General features: G+C 38.2%; 1 protein-coding gene across 1 annotated transcript in view; it reads right to left on the bottom strand.

Moving 5' to 3' along the window:
• LOC126157305 (E3 ubiquitin-protein ligase lubel) overlaps positions 1-20,044 on the bottom strand; it is a 441,950-nt gene that overhangs the window by 47,681 nt on the left and 374,225 nt on the right. Inside the window, exons 18-20 of the mRNA XM_049916367.1 lie at positions 12,210-12,488; positions 9,769-9,858; positions 1,159-1,506 (exon numbers count right to left, since the gene is read on the bottom strand). Of these exons, the coding sequence (XP_049772324.1) occupies positions 1,159-1,506; positions 9,769-9,858; positions 12,210-12,488 (717 nt within the window). The remainder of the gene's footprint in view (positions 1-1,158; positions 1,507-9,768; positions 9,859-12,209; positions 12,489-20,044) is intronic.

Below are 20,044 nucleotides of genomic sequence, written 5' to 3'. Positions count from 1 at the left end.
GTTCACTATGCTGTTTGTAGTAGCTTACCCGCACTCCTATTTTTTATTCATTATTAAACCCAATTGATTTTGTATTTATAACCCTGTATTTACCTGACCAGAAGTCTTGTTCCTCCTGCCACCAAACTTCACTAATTCCCACTACATCTAACTTTAACCTATCCATTTCCCTTTTTAAATTTTCTAACCTACCTATCTGATTAAGGGATCAGACATTCCACGCTCCGATCCATAGAATGCCAGTTTTCTTTCTCCTGATAACGACGTCCTCTTGAGTAGTCCCCGCCCGGAGATCCGAATGGGTGACTATTTTACCTCCGGAATATTTTACCCAAGAGGACGCTATCCACATTTAACCATACAGTGCTGCATTAAGAGTCTAGGTGGTTGGTGCCATATGTGTGTGTTTGTGTGAAACATTTCACTGTACATTAGGAATGTATCAGTTCTGGTGATGCTTTATGAACTCTTAATGGGACATGTGTGTAAGCTCTTCATATTACTATGAGATTTCATTTTGGCTGCAAGAATGCTGATGTTTCAGCATAACACCATCTCTTTACAGTCTAGCCATAAGGTGGTACACTACCTAATGCTTACTTTCTCAAAGTAAGAAAACAGCACTGAGGTCACATGTTTTGACAGTTAAAGATTAACAAATCTTACTGTGTTGCACTGTGTATGGGTGCAGTTGAAAACCAGTGACTGCAAAGTAAGTGTAAATACCCTGATTAGCTAGAGACAGATTAGCAGCAGTGTAAATACCCCGATTAGCTAGAGACAGATTAGCAGCTCACATAATGAACATCAGTTACAATCTTAAATTAATATTAACATGACCTTATAAGGTCTACAAATTTAAAAGAGAATTGGAAATTGTGTTGAACTGAGAAATTAAAAAAAGTAACATATGTAAAGGTATTAAAATGTTTTCCGACTAATAAATGCATGAGAAAGCCTTCCCTCTAAACTTGATATTTTTCCTGAGATTTTATTTTAGATGACACATGCAAACAGCTGTAGCCTGGGACTCAATGACAAAGTTTTCATGAATACTTTTACTCAAAATTGTTTACACTAATACCTCCTGAAATATTTACTATCCACTATTTTGAAACATACTATATCATAGGTACACAAATAAGTATCTGATAATACCTGCAACAGCTTCTGAAGATCTCCTGGTTCTTTGTCGCGAAGATAAAACAGGCAGTTACGAGGATGATGAGCATGTAGACCCAGCTTAGCACAGTATTCAGTCAGCCCACATTTGGCACCCATGAGGAAAGGTTTCCCACAGCCACAACAGAATTCGTACTTGCACTGTGAGCAGGTGAAGTGCATGCATCCACCACGTGCCAATGAGAAACGGAAGTGACACTTGGGGCAGTCAATACCATGCTCTGCCAGATGGCGTGCCAGTCCTGCTGCCTGGTACTCTGGGTCATTAGCCTCCTTCCATTCAGCGAACTCTTTGCAGCTTAGGCCCTCATGCTGGACCTCCCACTGAAATCATGGAGCATGCATAATGGTACATGCTTCTGTCATGTCTGATATAATCTGATATAAGTTATTTTACTGTCTGAACATTTTCTAGACTATTTGGCTTCCTGATGCTGAATTGGTAGAAGACATAGGGCACTGAGCCACTAGCATTGTGTCTCTAATCATTGTTTATCTTGTTGCTGAAATAATATTATGTCTGTGCTACAGTAGTGTAGTAATCATTAGAGCAGCACGTGTTTCTGATACATGATGCATAATCTGCAACAATACCTATGATTACTGAATCTGTCAAGAAGATGCTTTCAATTTTGATGACACAAAGTATTTCAATGTTTATTACCTGCGTGTTTCATTTACAACCTTCTAAATGTGTGGTATGAAGCATAAGATAAAGGAATATAAAATGTTTTAATATAATCATAACAATTTGTTTCAATCAGTGAGTGGTTATTAGAGTGCTTTTGCTTTTTTTACTGTGTGTGTGTGTGTGGGGGGGGGGGGGGGGGGGGGGGGGGACCCCATGACCATGTCTCTTCTCTCCAGAATCCGGAACAAACAGTGTGACAGTGTGTGTCCCTTGCTGTATTATTGCTCAAGAAAACGTTTGAAGATAGTACATACAACATGAAAAAGTACTCAGTAGTAGATAAAAGCTTGATAAATAGTGATATGACCTAGCATAAATAACAGCATGATGCCAGACAGTTCCTGGTGAAGCTTGTTACATAAGAACCCAGAAATATGTATTAACTATTTTTTCATTACTTTCTGTGCAGTGTTAATGATTTTATAGAAATAAATGGTATGTGAGTGATATACACTGCTAAACACAGTATCAAAGTTTAGGTCAAGAATGAAAATCAGTTCCATGTTAAATCAATTCCACTGACTAAAATTACCTCACCAGTAGCTCTCATTACAAACACCACACAAAAAAAATTACTTGATTACTTGGAAGTATAATGAAGTTGGACATAAAAATGTAACTGAAAGCTTAAATTGGAACTATTGGAACAGTTTTTCCGTTTTCAGACTGGTAATAAAATGTAACAATTGATTTGTAAGATCTGTTCTGTATTCTTGAGAGTTCTCCCTCCTGATGGCATCTACAAAACATGATGTGTGAATGAAAGAAAGCTGTAGCTTCCATCCATTGTGATCTCAGTCAGATGTAGCAACCACTTCAGTGACTTGCGAGAATGACTGGAGTGTACACTAAGTGTTCTTACTTTCCTGCAATTTTTGTGCTGTTCAAAAATCAAACCAGACATTTTTTCACAAAGAACATATTAAGAACTAAAATGATCTTGGCAGTGCCAGACTTACTGCAGTTCTCTGTTGTAACACCAATTATGCCCACTGAAATTTTATTTTAGTGATATTATTACCATACAGTTTCACAATACATTTTGCTTTAGAGGTATGGAACTTCATTAATATTTAATGAAATTTCAATTTTCATTATTCAAATAAGTACACATATGTGCAGGTTGGTACAAATTTCATCTACTTTTATAATTTTGGTCATGGAAAGCAAATAAAAAAAGCATAAATATGAAAGCAAGAAACACTGTTAAAAATAGGTGTAAACAGAAGTATTGCAACTGTACTTAATTTCGCAGTCAACCTCTGTCACTGAGCATTCTGAACTCAGCTTCTCCATTCTGATTATGTTAGAATAAAACTAATCTGATGCTTTAGAGGCAAGAGTGTATATGTAATTGTTTTTTTTACCTCAAATTTCCCTTAATACTTAGAAAGTGAGCATCTTAAGCTGAGAAACAGCTTTAATTTTTTTTTTCTTTCTTTTATTATGTTACACAATGACACCATCAGGTTTGATAGACTGTTCCTGTGATAATCAGCAAAATGACATTGTACTGAAGGAAATTATTGTCAGCTTGAAGTCCAGACACTGTTTCGCAAGGAGTATTCAGAATGGAAGAGTACCTAGTTAGCTTGCTGATGAAGCAAAGAAGCTATCCAGTGCTTCTGAAGGGTAAAGTTGGGCAGTATTACATTTCAGCTAGGCTCCTGCAGGACCTGACTAAACAAGAAAATCAGAATGAATGAAGTCATCAGCATCCAGTGGTAACATCTGTCTGCTGCAGCATTTTATCCTTTCTGGAGTGGGGGTGCTGCTGTTGAACAAGTACTGACTAGCATGCCCTCATAAACACTCATCCCCCCCCCCCCCCCAAAAAAAAAAAAAAAAAAAAGTCAGACCCTCACTCTCACATGCTCGCAAACATTCTCTACACATGACTGTGTCAGGCTGGGTATGCGATGCTGAATGCCACAATCTTTGTCAGCTGTTAATTCTCAGGCACAGACCGCTTCACTGCTGGATGAAGCATAATGACTGTCTCCAGTAACTGCAAGTGTACACATCTAAGCTGGGGACAATATACAGACAACTTGGCACATTCACACCACTGGGTCATCTGCAGGATGACTATGTTCCACTGGTGACCAACCTCCCTGGTAAGTCACATGTTCAAGCCTGGCCTAGGAGCTGATTGGCTACACTCTTGTTTCACCAGTTTCTGTAAGCCCTTGTCATTGCTGATCACCACCCAGTGTGGGCATATGCCTTTGACTTTGGCCATGGTGGGCACCATGGCTTAAACGCTGTACTTCCTGGTGTGGTACACTGCAACCCCACAGCAGTCAGGTTGTCAGAAGCTGTGTCTGTCACACGTCAATGGTCACACAAGGCAGCATCAACTTTCAGTAGTCATTGTGACACCGGCAGCCATCACTTATAGCACAACCTTCTCCTGGGTTAGCAGTTGGTGACATCAGTGCAGGCCCATCAGGAGCCAACTAGGCTGCTGGAGGCAATAGCCTCCCAACCGCTGAAGTCCTCCTCTGTACTAAAATAAATAAAGGACTATTGCAATCAGGGCATTTCACTAAGATTCACAGTGTGCTTCCAGTGACCAACACTCTACAATCTTCGTCCAGGCAAGGAAGCAGCACCTTTTCCTGAGCTACAAATGGCCGCATTCTCTGCCACTCGGTGGTCAGCTCTCAGCCCCAACAGTTAATTCATTATTCATTGCATAACAAGTGGATCAAATAATTCCTCTCAGACATTAAATCTGTATGACAATAAACCCAGCGAGAAAAAGAATATGAAGTAGTTCCATATTTCAACTCAGTTCTCAAGGGATTGAGGAATGGGGTGTGCTTGTGTATAGCTGTTGTTTTTTACTAGTTTATCAAACCAGAAGAACCAAAAACATGAGGAACATCTATCAGTACTCACTTTAATACCACCTAACATCCTCTGAAAAACTCATCTTTAAAATCTGCTTTACTTACTTCCAATGTATAAAATTTTGCTGCTCAGTTGTTCACTGCATACTAACTTCCATTATTATCACTGTCTTGGAAATGGGGACAATGGTGAAGTTCACTTTCATAGTTGCTTACTGATTACTGAGATGTAGTCAGTGAGCAAAGGGTCTCTTGGCACCATAAAAGGTAGCAAGTCTTTTGTCTTTCTGTTTGTGAATGCTGCCATGAGTGTAAGTAAATGTAAGTAATTGTAACTAAATACTTCTTCTATTTACATCTGGTTGGAGTTTCATATTAGCTATTCTTTCCTGCGTGTTCTGGTGTTAAAAAGTTAAACATAATTAAGAATAAAGGAAAACCAGAGTCTTCAATCTCTTTCACAACAACAAAACAATTAATACAGAAAATGGCTACCCCTAAGTGCCATATACATTTAACAGCAATGTCATATGCTCTCCATAAAGTCACTCAAAATGTGGCAGTAGTTGTTAGTCATTATTTCTGACAAGGGAATGGTCCAATAAGACAAGTCAAAACCTACTCTGAAATTTTTTTCAGAGGAAGAAGATGACAAAAGAAATGCACTGCCAAAAATTTAGCTGCTAAGAGACACTGTAAGTATTTTGTAAAAAATGTTGAAGTTACACATTTTTGTCACATGAACAAAAGCTTATAAGAATGGTTTGTACAGACCTGCCCACCTAGCGCGTGACTCAGTGAATTACTCATGCAGCGCTGCATAGCAGAATTATCCAGAATTCACAGACACCAATTTTAAGCACCTAAAGCCTGCTTTACAATGGAGCAAATGGAAGTGAATGGAAGTGAACATGTGCAAATGAGCATTTGCAGAAAATTCATTACGATTTGCTTGTATATAGGTAGAATCATTTATGCTAGGGGGAACAGAAGAGAACATGAGGTAGTGAACATTGCCTTTGAAAACTGTGTTATTAGTTTTCGGTTTTTGGAGCTAATGTTCAGAATACAGGATACAACTCTATCTTGTTAGAGCCACAATGAGGAACTTTGCTATTCAGTGAGGATTATTATGCAAGGCGAGCACAATGTTCTTGACTGAGTAAGCAAAATGGTGCGCAGAAGGAAGAATTTAAGTGTCTCGATTTGTATGGAAGCGTGACATGTATGGAGATCATGCACTTTACATGGAATTACCTCTCCATCTCTCCTTAGCACCTGTCCAAAATTTTCCTTCTATGTCAGCTGCCATTTTTCCCTGTCTTCTCATTATCATTGAGAAGAAATTTATAACACTAATTAAAATTTCCTGGCAGATTAAAACTGTGTGCTGGACTAACACTTAAACTTGGGACCATTGCCTTGTGCGGGCAAATGTTCTGCCATCTGAGCTACCCAAGCATGACTCACGACCCCTCCTCACAGTTTCAATTCTGCCAGTACCCCATCTCCTATTTTCCAAACTTCCCAGAAGCTCTTCTGTGAACTTTGCAGGACTAGCACTCATGGAAGAAAGGATATTGTGGAGACATAGCTTAGCCACAGCCTGGAGAATGTTTCCAGAATGAAATTTTCACTCTGAAGTGGAGTGTGTGCTGATATGAAACTCCCTGACAGATTAAAACTGTGTGCCGGACAAAGACTTGAACTCAGGACTATTGCCCATGAAAGGAGTTCGAGTCTCAATCCAGCACACAGTTTTAACTTGCCAGGAAGTTTCATATCAGCACACTCTCTGCTGCAGAGTGTAAATCTCATTCTGGAAACATCACCCAGGCTGTGGCTAAGCCATGTCTCCACAATATCCTTTCTTCCAGGAGTGTTAGTTCTACAATGTTCACAGAAGAGCTTCTGGGAAGTTTGGGGGATAGGAGACGAGGTACTGGCAGAATTTAAACTGTAAGGAGGGGTCATGAGTCGTGCTTGGGTAGCTCAGATGGTAGAGCATTTGCCTGCGCAAGGCAATAGTCCTAAGTCCAAGTCTTGGTCCTGCACACAGTTTTAACCTGCCAGGAAGCTTCAGATCAGTGCACACTCCACTTCAGAGTGAAAATTTCATTATTGGTAACATCACTGAAGCTATGGCAAAGCCATGTCTCCACAGTATCCTTTCTTCCAGGAGTCCTAGTTCTGCAAGTTTTGCGGGAGAGCTTCTGTGAAATTTGGAAGGTAGGAGATAAGGTACTGGCAGAATTAAAGCTGTGAGGATTGGTTGTGAGTCATATTTGTGTAGCTCATTTGTTTAGAGCACTTGCTCGTAAAAGGAAAAGGTCCCAAGTTTGAGTCTCAGTCTGGCACACAGTTTTAATCTGCCAGGAAGTTTCATATCAGCACACACTCTGCTGCAGAGTGAAAATTTCATTCAAAAACACCAATTGCCGACATTGAGCATCACCTCAAGAGGTGACAGCTAGTGTTTTCACTATGCATGTAAGGTCTAATGGTCATATTTATCTATTTTTCTAAAATAAAAATGGTCTAGTGGCAAAGCACATGCTTCGTGATCCAGAGAGCATGGGATCAAAACCTGTTCAGACCACAACTTTTTCACTATGATTTTTAACTCAGCATTCACTTTTCACAGATGTTGGACTGGCCATGAAAGACATGTGGTTCATTTTCTATGTTAAGCCACAGTTCTCCATTTTCCAATTAGGTAACTGGGCAAGGTTAGGGACACACAAGTACCCGCAGTGGTGTCCAGTTGAAAGACCTGTGAGAGGCCTACTAGGTACACTAGACAGAATTCTCTTTTGCTCATGCTTCTTAGCTTTTTTGCTCCAATGAAAACCTGGCATAAACTATACAAACATTTTTTTGAATAACTTCATACCAAAATTCTTGCACAAGTAATTCTGATAAAAGTGGCTAGCAGAGAAAATAAAACCTTATGTTTGATGTCACAGACAACTTCCATCAATGAGGACTTTTAACTTGTTGAAATGAAATGTGTCTTGCAGTACTACATTTTATAACAATTCCTGTAGGCCATCCATTGTAATAATGTCTGAATGTTGTACATTTGACTATCAGTGAAATAGTTTTTTTGTTTATTCCCTGTAGTCATCACAAAAATGTGAATTGTCTATTGAATGAAAAAAAAAAAAAAAAAAAAAACATTTTTCTTGAACCAGACACACTGGACAAAGGAAGAATTGATGCAGTCAAGCACTTCACAGTAACCACTAGTTTTATTTAGACAGAACTGGGCTGGAGTCAGAAATGGTCCCGGCCATTGTTCTGCACATTGTGCTGCATACCAGGCTTATTTGCTCAGATGCGTAAAGCATGGTGGAGAAAATTGGTAAATCACAAATGACTGGAGCTTAAGAGTACTGTTCTGCTGATAAATCTGAAATGAAAGAGAGGTATCAGAAATTAAGTTGTCGTGTGTGTGTGTGTGTGTGTGTGTGTGTGTGTGTGTGTGTGTGTGTGTGTGTGTGCTGCTACGAATCTGGCAATTTTCAGCTACTTTTTACTTTTTTTTAATACTTGCAGTGCCTCTTAGCAACTAAAATTTTGACAGTGCATTTCTGTCATTGTCTTCTTCCTGTGTAAAAAATTTCAGGATAGGTTTCACCTTGTCTTATTGAACCATTCCCTTGTGAGAAAAAACTAGGCAGAAATCAGGAAAAGCCCTTTGTAGTTCCTTGGCAACTGACAAAATGCTGTTCACCTCCACAACATATCGCATGCGTGTTCTATGGGACTCAAACACAGAGACTTCATAGCAAGTCCATGAGCTGCACGTCTCCAACTACAAGAAATTTACAAGAACTTCTTGATGCAGACACCTAGTATCATCCATGAAAAGAAAGTATGAACCATCAGCACCTCCAAAAAACCACAAATATGGTTGCTATGTTTCATATAGGAACTTTTCTAACCAACAGATCAAATGAGATGCAATAGTGATTAAGATGCTGGTGCACAGGAGGACAGGATTGCTATTTAAAGTATCATATGACCATCCAGATTTAGCTTTCCATAAATTTCCATAAATCATTTAATGTATATGAAAATCACACAGCCAATTACCATCTCCAATCTGACCTTGTGTCCTACTTCTAATGATCTCAACATTAAGGGGGTGTTAAACCCTGATCTTACTTCCTTACAATCATCAGTGAAGATAATCTCCAGACACACATTCAATGTAACTCCTTACACCAATATCTCACGGCTCTTTTCCTCACTGATGATGTTATTACAACTGCTACAACTTTCTCTCCGGATAAATGTGCACAATAAATCATTCTTTAAACTAAACAATGATTTGCTGCTGAGAGTACATTTCTTCGTTGAGGTATGGTTCAATCACAATGCTGATGACTCCACAATAAAACCCATCTCTGCATTATCTGGAGTGTCACACATATTACTAGATATATGACATATAGACCAACCACTCTGCAATTCTGATACACTGATTTAAACATGCAACTCCTGAAACAACCATAACCTATTCAGACAAAAGCCCAAGGATTCCTACTGCACAAAACAGTTTCCAGATGACATCTTTTTATTGTTAAATTGTGAACACCAATGGACTACATTCTGCTCAAAATTAAAAGGCAAACAACAGAGACATTATGAGATAAATACACTGTTTTTCATTTTTGTTGAAACACATACTTGTTCGAATCAGTGATTTTTCTTTCCTATAGCGATAGTGTGGTTCTAGTTGGTGGAGAAATCCTGACCATTTACTGTAAGTGTTCACATCTTCTCTTCTGATTTTGCACCTTTCTCATGTATGCTTAACTTTTGGATGCTGGTGCATATATCTGTGGTATTCTTTTACATTTTCTACGTACGTCACATCCTAGTGACTATGTATTAGTATCATAGGAGCCTCATCTTTCTTTCATGTTTAGTTCATCCATACTCTTGTGTCATTGAGGATTGTGTAGATGATGGTATTATAACACTATAAAATAACAATCGTTCATTTCCTGTGTTGCTTATCACTGTACTTACAGGTCTTCTGCATGAGGCACATGTTACAGATCGACAGTCTGGACAAACCAGTCGCTTTTGACGGGGATTAGCTATGAAGCCAGAGGAACACTGAAAAAAAAAAAAAAAGTAATGTTTTAGGTTTCTTGTTTCACAATATTTAAAATCCATCCTGTTACAATCTGTGTGAAAGCTTTAGTAAGAAATTTATGTAGCAGGCTGACTACATATATTGCACAGCTGTTAAGCAAAACTCTAGTGCCTAAAAAACAAATTAAATAAATGATGTTTCAGTGGTGAAACAACAAATATTAAGAGCATTCATCACTCTTTATAACATGAGGCAAACAGAAATTACATTTAAAAAACTGAATATTACAACAGTCTCTAGTACGCTGTGTAATTTACGCAAAGAAAATATTAACAGATTTGTCCTTAAGAAGCGAATACACTAATATAATACAAGAAACTGACATATCAAATGCCAGATTACCAATAGTCACCAGTAATTACAAATGTCGGTCTTGGATATTGCAACAAACAATCTAACAGTGCTCTCTTATTAATTCCAGAGTATATTGATGAAATTGATAAAAAGAAAGGTATTTTACATGGCACTAGAATTCAAGGAGTTTATAATAAATAAGTTAGGGTGTTGATGTTGAATTGTGTAAATTAATAAATTATAATATTGTGCAATATCTACTGGCGAGCAAGGCAAGTCCCACAAGACTGGAGACATGGCATCATTGTTACACTACTGAAGAAAGGAAATCCAACTGAATGTACAAATTGGAGAGATATACACATTTTGTGCCAGGCAATGTCTTTTGCATCATACTTTTAAAAAATATACATGAAGCAGCAGATTGTCAACTAAAAGAAGACCAGGCTGGCTTTCAAAGTGGGAAATCCTGTTCCAAAGAAATACTTGTTCTATGAAACATAATAGAATAATGCATATAATTCAACAATCCACTGCACACAACTTCATCAACTTTAAAAGAACTTCTGTTGGTATATGCTGAGAATCATTGTGGAATACTCTAAGCCTATATAGAATTCCCAATCATCTCACTGATGTTTCCAGAAATCTATATCTAGACTCAAGTTGAAGTATAAGAACAGAAGATGGGAACATCCCTTTCTTTACCATTCTGACAGGAATAAAACAAAGATGCATTTTGTTACCATTCTTTTCCATATTAGTCACAGAATTCATAATGAGAAAAACTATGGACAACTTGAACTTAGGCATGTGTTGGAATGAGCAATCTAACCTTATGGATCTGTATTTAGCTGATTAAATCATTCTTCTGGCAAAAACACCACAAAGTTTATAAGTAAAGACTAGGAAGCTAGACAGAATGACCAGTTCTGTAGAGCCAAAAATAAATGATAAGACAAACACAGTGAATATGTATCTATTTGAATTACAGTGTAGGAGAAGGTACTACAAGAAGAGAAGCTCATTGATTTCCATTTTTTGGCCACCTTATTTGTAACAAAGGGAATGTAGATAGACATCAGTAGCAGATCTGGGAAATCATTTGCAGTCTTCCAACAAATGTGATCCATATGGCATTAGACTCTGTAGGTATGTCAACAAAGTTTTGGCTGTACTCCTCTGTCACCCTAACAATGGCAATATACAAATGTAAATCCTGGAAAACTTAAATAAAATCAGCACACAAACTCAATTTTTTTTTCACCAACTATGCTTGGTGTGAATTTTAAAGATGAAATACTGTGAAGAAGTGGTATACACAGCCTGCACAGAATCATTGCTGAAAGAAGACTGAAGCTTTCCATATATGCCTTATATATGAAAGATGGAATAATCCCCAAATCAGCACTGTTGGGGCATACAGAAGTAGAGAAAGGCCTTGTAACACCTGGAAACAAACTTTTGTAAGGGATCTTCAATGCATGAACATGAACTGGGAAGAAGCTGCGTGAATTTTCTAGAGGAAAACTGTTGCCCAATATGCTATTTAGAACAGGAGAAACTGAGTATAAGTAGGCAAGTAATATCAAATGTTATTTCCTCATTCTAATAATTCAATATATACAATATCAAGTTTTTATATAAAAATACTTGGTAAAATTATACATCTTTACTAAGGAAATAGCCTACATAAATCCCTTATAATAATCCAATTTTAACTTCAGTTAGACCAAGATTCATTTGAGCATAGTGCAATTTGTAATTCTATGCATATAGTATAAACATTTTAATGACAACACTGATTATCTGTCAAAGAAATATATTATATTATACAGCATTGAATATTTCATCGACAGTATGTAATGTAAAGAATTGACCTCATATGAAAAATACAACGGCATCAAGTTTACTGATTGACTTAATCACCTATATTATTTGTATTGGTTCATTTAATATTTAATTCAAATAAGTGTTGTATACTAGGACTTTATTAAAACATTATGTTGCTTTGTACCTTCACACACCATTTGAAGTTTGGATCCTTCATTAGAGTGCGGTCACGTAACTTTCTCTGAAAAAGTTCATGCACAGGTTCATCAAGGAAACTTTTAAGGAGAATATCAAGATTACTGAAATATTCCAATGCTTCCTCTTCATCATCAGCATTCAATTCTGGTTCCTTGCAAAAAGGACAAACTGCATCTGCAATGCTTCGATCTGTTACCTGAATTGTGAAGTAATTTTTTGCACATTCCTTGCAGCATCGATGGATGCACTTCAACATAGACACCATCTGCAAATAAAGAATTAGTTTTGTAGTATACTAAGTAAATTTTTCCCTGTTTTCTACTGTTTCAGATGAAAATGAGTTACAATATAGTGTAGACTATATTTTTGTTATATTAGTAGAAATCCTTATAATTGCTTTATATCATTTTAATATCTCAAAACACACAGTTACAGTAACATTTGTATTAAAAAAACAAAAGTGTTTGTCAGTGTGTGCTGTACCAAACTGATGACTTTAACAACAAAAATAACTTTCTCATCTTTTTCTTAATTTCCTATCTCACTGACAGCAACTTTTACTTTTAAGAGTCCCAAAGATTTTCATTTCAGAAAGCAGCCACAGAATTTTAATTTCACTACCTTTCTCTGTATTGGTTTTTCAGTACTGTGTGTGTGTGTGTGTGAGTTCTTAATGGACCAAACTGCAGAGGCTGTCGGTCCCTTTTCAGTACTTCTGAACTACTTGCACCCATTTCATCATCTGTTTTATAAAATTAATTATTATAAATATTTGTTGCATATAGACTACCTTTCAAAATTCTGTCACTCTCTTTAATTGTATGCATATAGTATAAACATTTTTATGACAACACTGATTACCTGTCAAAGGAATATATTATATTACACAGCATTGAATATTTCATTGACATTATGTAATGTAATGAATTGATTTTTACTGCTTGAGCAGTAACTTTCAGAAAATATGTGCCTACAACCGTAACATTTTTTTCAATATCATAATATGCAGGTGCTCCTGGGTCTTGACTCATCTGGCTATTTTGCAGATGTCTTTCTCTCACTGTGAAAAATCTTGATACCTGTAGTAATCCAAGATTTCCTGAATGACTCAACAACTGCATTAAACATACCTCTGTGGTTCCTCAACTCAAATAGTGCTTAAAGCAGTGTTAATGCGAGCAGTGGAGTGCACACTACAAGTGTTATTTTATTGTATATGGTGTTATACTAGATGTGACTCTGATATGGCTGGGATTGGACTCAAGATAGTTTCCACTGTTCTTAATAGCATCTTTTATATTTACCTCTTGTGACTAGAGTCCATATTTTGTGGGTGTAGTTCACCTATTACAAAATTGGCAATGACTTGGGACCTGTGACACGTGTAATTTGGACTTGAAACTATTTTGGATTGGCTGAGAATGTGGATTTTCAACCATGGACAATTTACAATAACTCCTAATGCAAACCGTGCTACATTAGAAGGAGCTAACAACCATTATGTATTACAGGCAGTGCTAGTATTAGCAAATATAGCATGGACATCTCCTATGCCACCCATGTTTACTACCTTCTCATCATTTAACGAGCAACATGAAGAGTGCGATGCTTAATACAGAGGAATGAAGTTATGGTTTTTGGTTTGCCAAATATTTAATATGGAAAGACAAAAGGCCATGTTCTTGTCAGGAAATTCCAAGTTGTATCAGCTAATATAAAAACGATTTACACTATGTGATCAAAAGTATCCAGACACCCCCAAAAACATATGTTTTTCATATTAGGTGCATTATGCTGCCACCTACTGCCAGGTACTCCATATCAGTGACCTCAGTAGTCATTAGTCATCGTGAGAGAGAGTAGAATGGGGCACTCCACGGAACTCATGGACTTTGAACGTGGTCAGATGATTGGGTGTCACTTGTGTCATACATCTGTAAGTGAGATTTCCACACCCCTTAACAACCCTAGGTCCACTGTTTCCTATGTGATAGTGAAGTGGAAACATGAAGGGACACGTACAGCACAAAAGCATACAGGTCAACCTCATTTGTTGACTGACAGTGACAGCCAACAGTTGAAGAGGGTTGTAATGTGTAATAGGCAGACATCTATTCAGACCATCACACAGGAATTCCAAACTGTATCAGGATCCACTGCAAGTACGAGGGCTATCCACAAAGTACATTACATTTTGGAATTAAAAATAAATAAAGTATTGGAAATTTTTTTATTATATACAGATGAAAGCCACACTTAAATACTACTTTTCTACATAGTTGCCATTTAAATTAAGGCACTTATTCTAGTGATGGACGAGCTTGGAAATTCTTTTGTCATAAAATTCGGCCGCCTGCACCTTCAACCACTTGGTTACCTCTTCTTGAAGCTGTGTGTTGTCATCAAAATGCTGCATAGCCAACCACTTCTTCATTGCTGGGAATAAGTGGAAGTCTCTCGGTGCCAGGTCGGGACTGTGCGGCAGATGAGGAAACAACTCCCACTTAAAAGATTCGAGAACTTCACGAGTGGCATTTACCATGTGGGCCCGGGCGTTGTCGTGATGATGATGATGATGATTAGTGTTTTAGGGCGCACAACAGCGAGGTTATCAGCGCCTGGCGTTGTCGTGAATCAGCAAGATCTTTGAGCCCAACTTTCCCCTGCGCTTGTTTTTTATTGCTCTTCTGAGGTTGTGCAGAGTTTTGCAATACCTTTGAGAGTTTATTGTAGTGCCTCTTTCCAGGAAATCCACAAAAATCACACCTTTTCTGTCCCAAAAGAGGTAACCACGTGGTTGAAGGCGCAGATGGCCGAATTTTGTGATGAAGGAATTTCCAAGCTCATCCATCGCTACGATAAGTGCCTTAATTTAAATGGAAACTATGTAGAAAAGTAGTATATAAGTGTGTCTTTCATCTGTATACAATAAAAAAAATTTCTGATACTTTATTTATTTTTAATTCCAAAACATAATGTACTTTGTGGATAGCCCTCGTACTATGACAGTTAGGCGGCAGGTGAGAAAAATTGCTGATGCCAGGGTGTGGGTATGGTGAATGCCCAATGAACGTCATCAGCCAGCGTGTGTAGTGCCAACAGTAAAATTCAGGGGTGGTGGTGTTATGGTGTGGTCATGTTTTTCATGGAGGGGGCTTGCACCCCGTGTTGTTTTGCTTGGCACTATCACAGCACAGGCCTACATTGATGTTTTAAGCACCTTCTTGCTTCCCACTGCCAAAGAGCAATTCGGGGATGGCAATTGATCTTTCAACATGATCGAGCACCTGTTCATAATGCACGGCCTGTGGCGGAGTGGTTATACGACTGTAACATCCCTGTAAAGGACGGCCTACACAGAGTCCTGATCTGAATCGTATAGAACACCTTTGGGGTGTTTTGGAATGCCAACTTCATGCCAGACCTCACTGACTGACATCAACACCTCTCCTCAGTCCAGCACTCCATGAAAAATGGGGTGCCATTCCCAAAGAAACCCTCCAGCACCTGATGGAACATATACCTGTGAGACTGGAAGCTATCATCAAGGCTAGGGGTGGACCAACACCATACTGAATTCCAGCATTGCCAATGGAGGGTGCCATGAACTTTTAAGACATTTTCAGCCAGGTGTCTGGATACTTTTTGATCACATAGTGTATTTCAACAACATTTCTTAACATAGAAAGATATTATTGCAGTCAGGTTAGAATTTTGGCACCAAAAAAGGGCCCAAATAAATAATTTGCAGATTAGACTGCCAACCTACATGAATTAAGCAAGAATTTTAGTTTTAAATATTTGTGTGGCAGACGAAGTGTACTCTCTAATCTGAGACATTAAAGTGTGACCTACGCCCAACTCACAAGTGAGGAACCATGTATTGAGGAAATGAGATCTATCTCTGATGGAAGTTATGCAAACAGCTGAAGCCCACAAAACAGCCCAGAGTGTTTCCGATGGAAGAAAACATTGTTACAGTCAACCCTCTGCCACTGGTTACACATGCCATCTTTCCACATCCTGTGAGGCACCCAATTGCTCTGCAGCCCAGACAATCTTATAAACAACCTCACCTGTGGTGATGGGCTGCATCAGTAGCAGCAGTATTGCCCAGCTTTAAATGCCATTTCCTTCACCACACTCACAGCTCTTGTCATCATTGGCATATAACATGTCATAAATGTGGCAATAAAGGACACGTGGGATAGGTAAGTTGTAGCAGTTCCAGTGTGGATGCATCCCATTCTATGGATTTAAACCAAATGAGTGACCAATCTACAGAAATGTTGACATCTCAAAATACATCTCAGAAAATGTACTTGGACGCAGTTATTGACAAACATCATGTGAGTTTACTTTTGGACACTGGTGCTTTGTCTTATTGCTAAACAATCTACTTATGTAAGTTTAGGGTCACCACCACTGCAGGCAGCTGAGACAAATCTTTGTTCCTATGGACATCATCACGTGCTTTTAACTAGGAAAGTTACCAGTTTTATTTACTTATAACCCAGCCACTCATACACAGGGTGTATACGTGGACAAGGAAAAAAAATTCCTGGATTTTTCCCGGATTTCCAAGTTAAAAATACACTTTCTCTCAGATGAAAACACACTTTTTCTGTGTTATTAAGTGACAATATATTTTCCCTCGGAACTGTAAAACTTATCAATCCTTTGAAAGGTTATGTTTTTATACACGGATGTAGAATTTCCCAGCACTTTAGAAAATGAAACTCAGGGAAGAAAACTCCTTTTGGAAAGATTTTTGATGTGCAGCAACACGTATGCTGCATATTTTCGTAATACAAAAGTATAAATTTGAATTCCACCAAACATCACTTGTTACTTTCCGAACCATTGTAATCGAGATTGTGATGCACTTTTGTAAGCCAGTCATAGCTCGTGTCACATGATCCTGCCAGCCAATGACAGTGGATATTCAGACCACAGGACACGTGATGTAGTCACCTAACAGCAACATCACTTATGTATTGTGGATACACAATCTAGGAAAAGTTGATGTTTTAAATTAATATACATAGTGTTGCTACAAGAAAAGCAAAGCTTTCACATATAATATTGGTGTCTAAGGTTAATAAGCTGCAAGAGAAGCTAAGCTTTCACATATAATGTTGATATTTTTTTGCACATGTTACTCTTTAAGATATATCACAGAAATGTGCCAGTAAAATTTTTAGCCGATTCCAGTGACTTGTCCTCAAAGTTTTCCACAAATAAATTAGCTACCACAGAGGAGAGAGAGCTTCCTGTAGAACTACATCAATTTGCTCATAATGACGACATTAGTGTCTGATCTGGGCTTGAAATACTTCTAAATGGCTCGTCATCAAACGCTCTGTGAGATAAGAAATTCATCATACATTCTCACACATAGTTCAACTTGCATAAAAGGAAATTCACTTTGAAGGTAACGCTTTTCAAACCACCATTCGCAATATTTTCCCGCGACCTGTTAGAAATAGGTTCACTTCAGTGGTTGTCAGAGAGTGCCAGATAACAGGTGCCACCGCACTTTGGCAGCTGTTATGACACAGGAAGCCCATGTCACAAAAGAAAAAAAGTCAAAGGATACTCCAAGAACATTGGAATTTTGTGAACCATACTAAAATGGCATATTTAAAGTGCATACTTAAAGAGCACGTTCGTATGTCCAGATTCCCAATGATGTAGGCCTCGACCTGACATTAAGCTTTTCAGAGTGGGTTTCGTGATGTAAATATTCTTGGAGTGCCAGTACTGTATTAACGCATTTTTGATTCTTTATTATGGCTAGAAGACGAAAATGTGCACTTGAAATACAGTGAGCAGTTGAAATTAGCCAATAGTGTGAAACTAAACACTTCGTTTCAAACACATTGACTGCCTCAGCATAAAAGATTAATACAAGCCAAATTTCTTTAGCGAATCAACAAAAATAACTTCACTGTTCTACAAGGCGATTAATGCATAGCTGTCAGAACAGTGGAAATCCTCCCCTCCTCTCAGCCCCACCCCCCTCCCTCGATTGTTTGGGATACGTCAAAAATTTAAAAAATCAAATTTTCAAAAATATGTTCATTTTGTAGTGCACATCTTTCTGAACAGTCTGATACATAAAACATATGTCCGAAGAAATGTAAGACATGTTATTTGGTCTTAAGTGTGCCAGAGTGCAGTGACACCCCTCTTCACACAGCATTCTTCTACCGCACGACACTGGATTTTGCTCCTTGGGATTGAACCGTGTATATTTTTACTGGATGCCATCAAACCATATTCAGGACAGTGGAAATTAAAATGTCTTGTGGTGCCTCTCCTGTTCCCAGTCACCTAGTTTGACATCCTGCCCATCATTAAAAAAAAAAAAAACTCGCAGTTAATACTGGATAGGATTATTTGTAATCGGGAGAACAAGAACTCTTCAGAAAATGTGCACTCTTTATTGCCTGTTAGCTAATAACTTTCTGTTTTGAGTGACATAAAATTAAATATGGTATATATAAACCCAGTAAAGACAAGAGAGAAGCAATATAGTGCACATTTCTTCAATACTTAGCTGCTAGCATTGTTTTCTCTCTAATCTTGCTACAGCTTTACATAGCATGCTTTCCTTTCTGCTATTACCTCATCAAAGTTCGTGAAACATTTTGCTACATGAAAAATCGAAATATCATTGTCTAATACTGTGTAAGCTGTTAATACAAATAGTACCCAAGATTGGTGTGGTTTCTCAATCTGATTACGTCTATTTTGTCACTGTCTGCTAAATAAAACAAAATAGGCCTTACTAATACTGCAGAAATTATAACACACACCAAATAAACGAGACTGTTTTGGCACAAATGGTCATTTTTATAACACGTCAGAATATAATTCACGAAGACCAATATATAATGCCTGTTAGGCCTACTACAAGCAAAAAGCCTTATGTTAGAAAATAGTTTCACATTTCATCCATACATTCCAGTCTCTCGAGCATGAGATCAAAAAGTAGTTGTATGAGATTTTAATATAAATTTGGAATCGTCATATACTTCCCTAATTTGTGTCATGTCCCTGTTTCCTCTCCTTCCTTATTCTAACAAACAATCTTGTCATGACTAATTCTGGAACTACTCCCGCCTTTGTCAAAACTTATTCGCCAGTTAACTTCACTAACCCTACCACAATCACCAGTTTAGTTATCCCTGATTATTCTCCAGTTAGGCGTTGTTATGTTCCCACAAACCATTTTCTGTGCTAATTCCAGAATAGAACTTAAGCGGCTGCTAGACGGGGACTGTACACCTGGCCCTTACTAGTGTAGCACTCTGGCCAAAAATTTTCTGACAAAATTTCATTTTCTTGGATACACCCAGAAGGTAATACTTAATCTTTCTTACCTGTTATTCCTGTTAGTCATTTATTTCCACTCTGGCCGTCTGAATCTATGGATTTCCCTAGTAATTGTAACAACACTGATCATTCGCAAACCCAATCAACCACATAATCAGACAGCGATTGGCATTCACTCGTTCGGCTTTACTCTGCTCAGCTTGTATAGCCCGGTCCCCTTTTGCCTGCAGGAAAGTTTATTTCTAGATGTGACGAGGATTCCCCTGAACCCTCAAAATTGTCTCCATCCACCACATGCCCGTGCTGCATGCCAAGGCCTCCACACTTGGACTTTGGCAGCTTCACTGAAACCAACTTTGCCTCTGCCCCTTCTTGGTCAGCAGCCCAGCAGCCACCAGTAACCCCCCCCCCCCCCCCCCTCCTCCGCCCCAATGGACCCTCTGTTCTTGTGATGACTGGATCATCTCTTATTGAGTCTCA

The sequence above is a fragment of the Schistocerca cancellata genome, chromosome 2 (assembly GCF_023864275.1).
Source record: "Schistocerca cancellata isolate TAMUIC-IGC-003103 chromosome 2, iqSchCanc2.1, whole genome shotgun sequence".
NCBI classification, from domain to species: Eukaryota; Metazoa; Arthropoda; class Insecta; order Orthoptera; family Acrididae; genus Schistocerca; species Schistocerca cancellata.
Note: the sequence above shows the minus strand (reverse complement) of the source record. Positions and strands in the feature narration are given on the sequence as shown.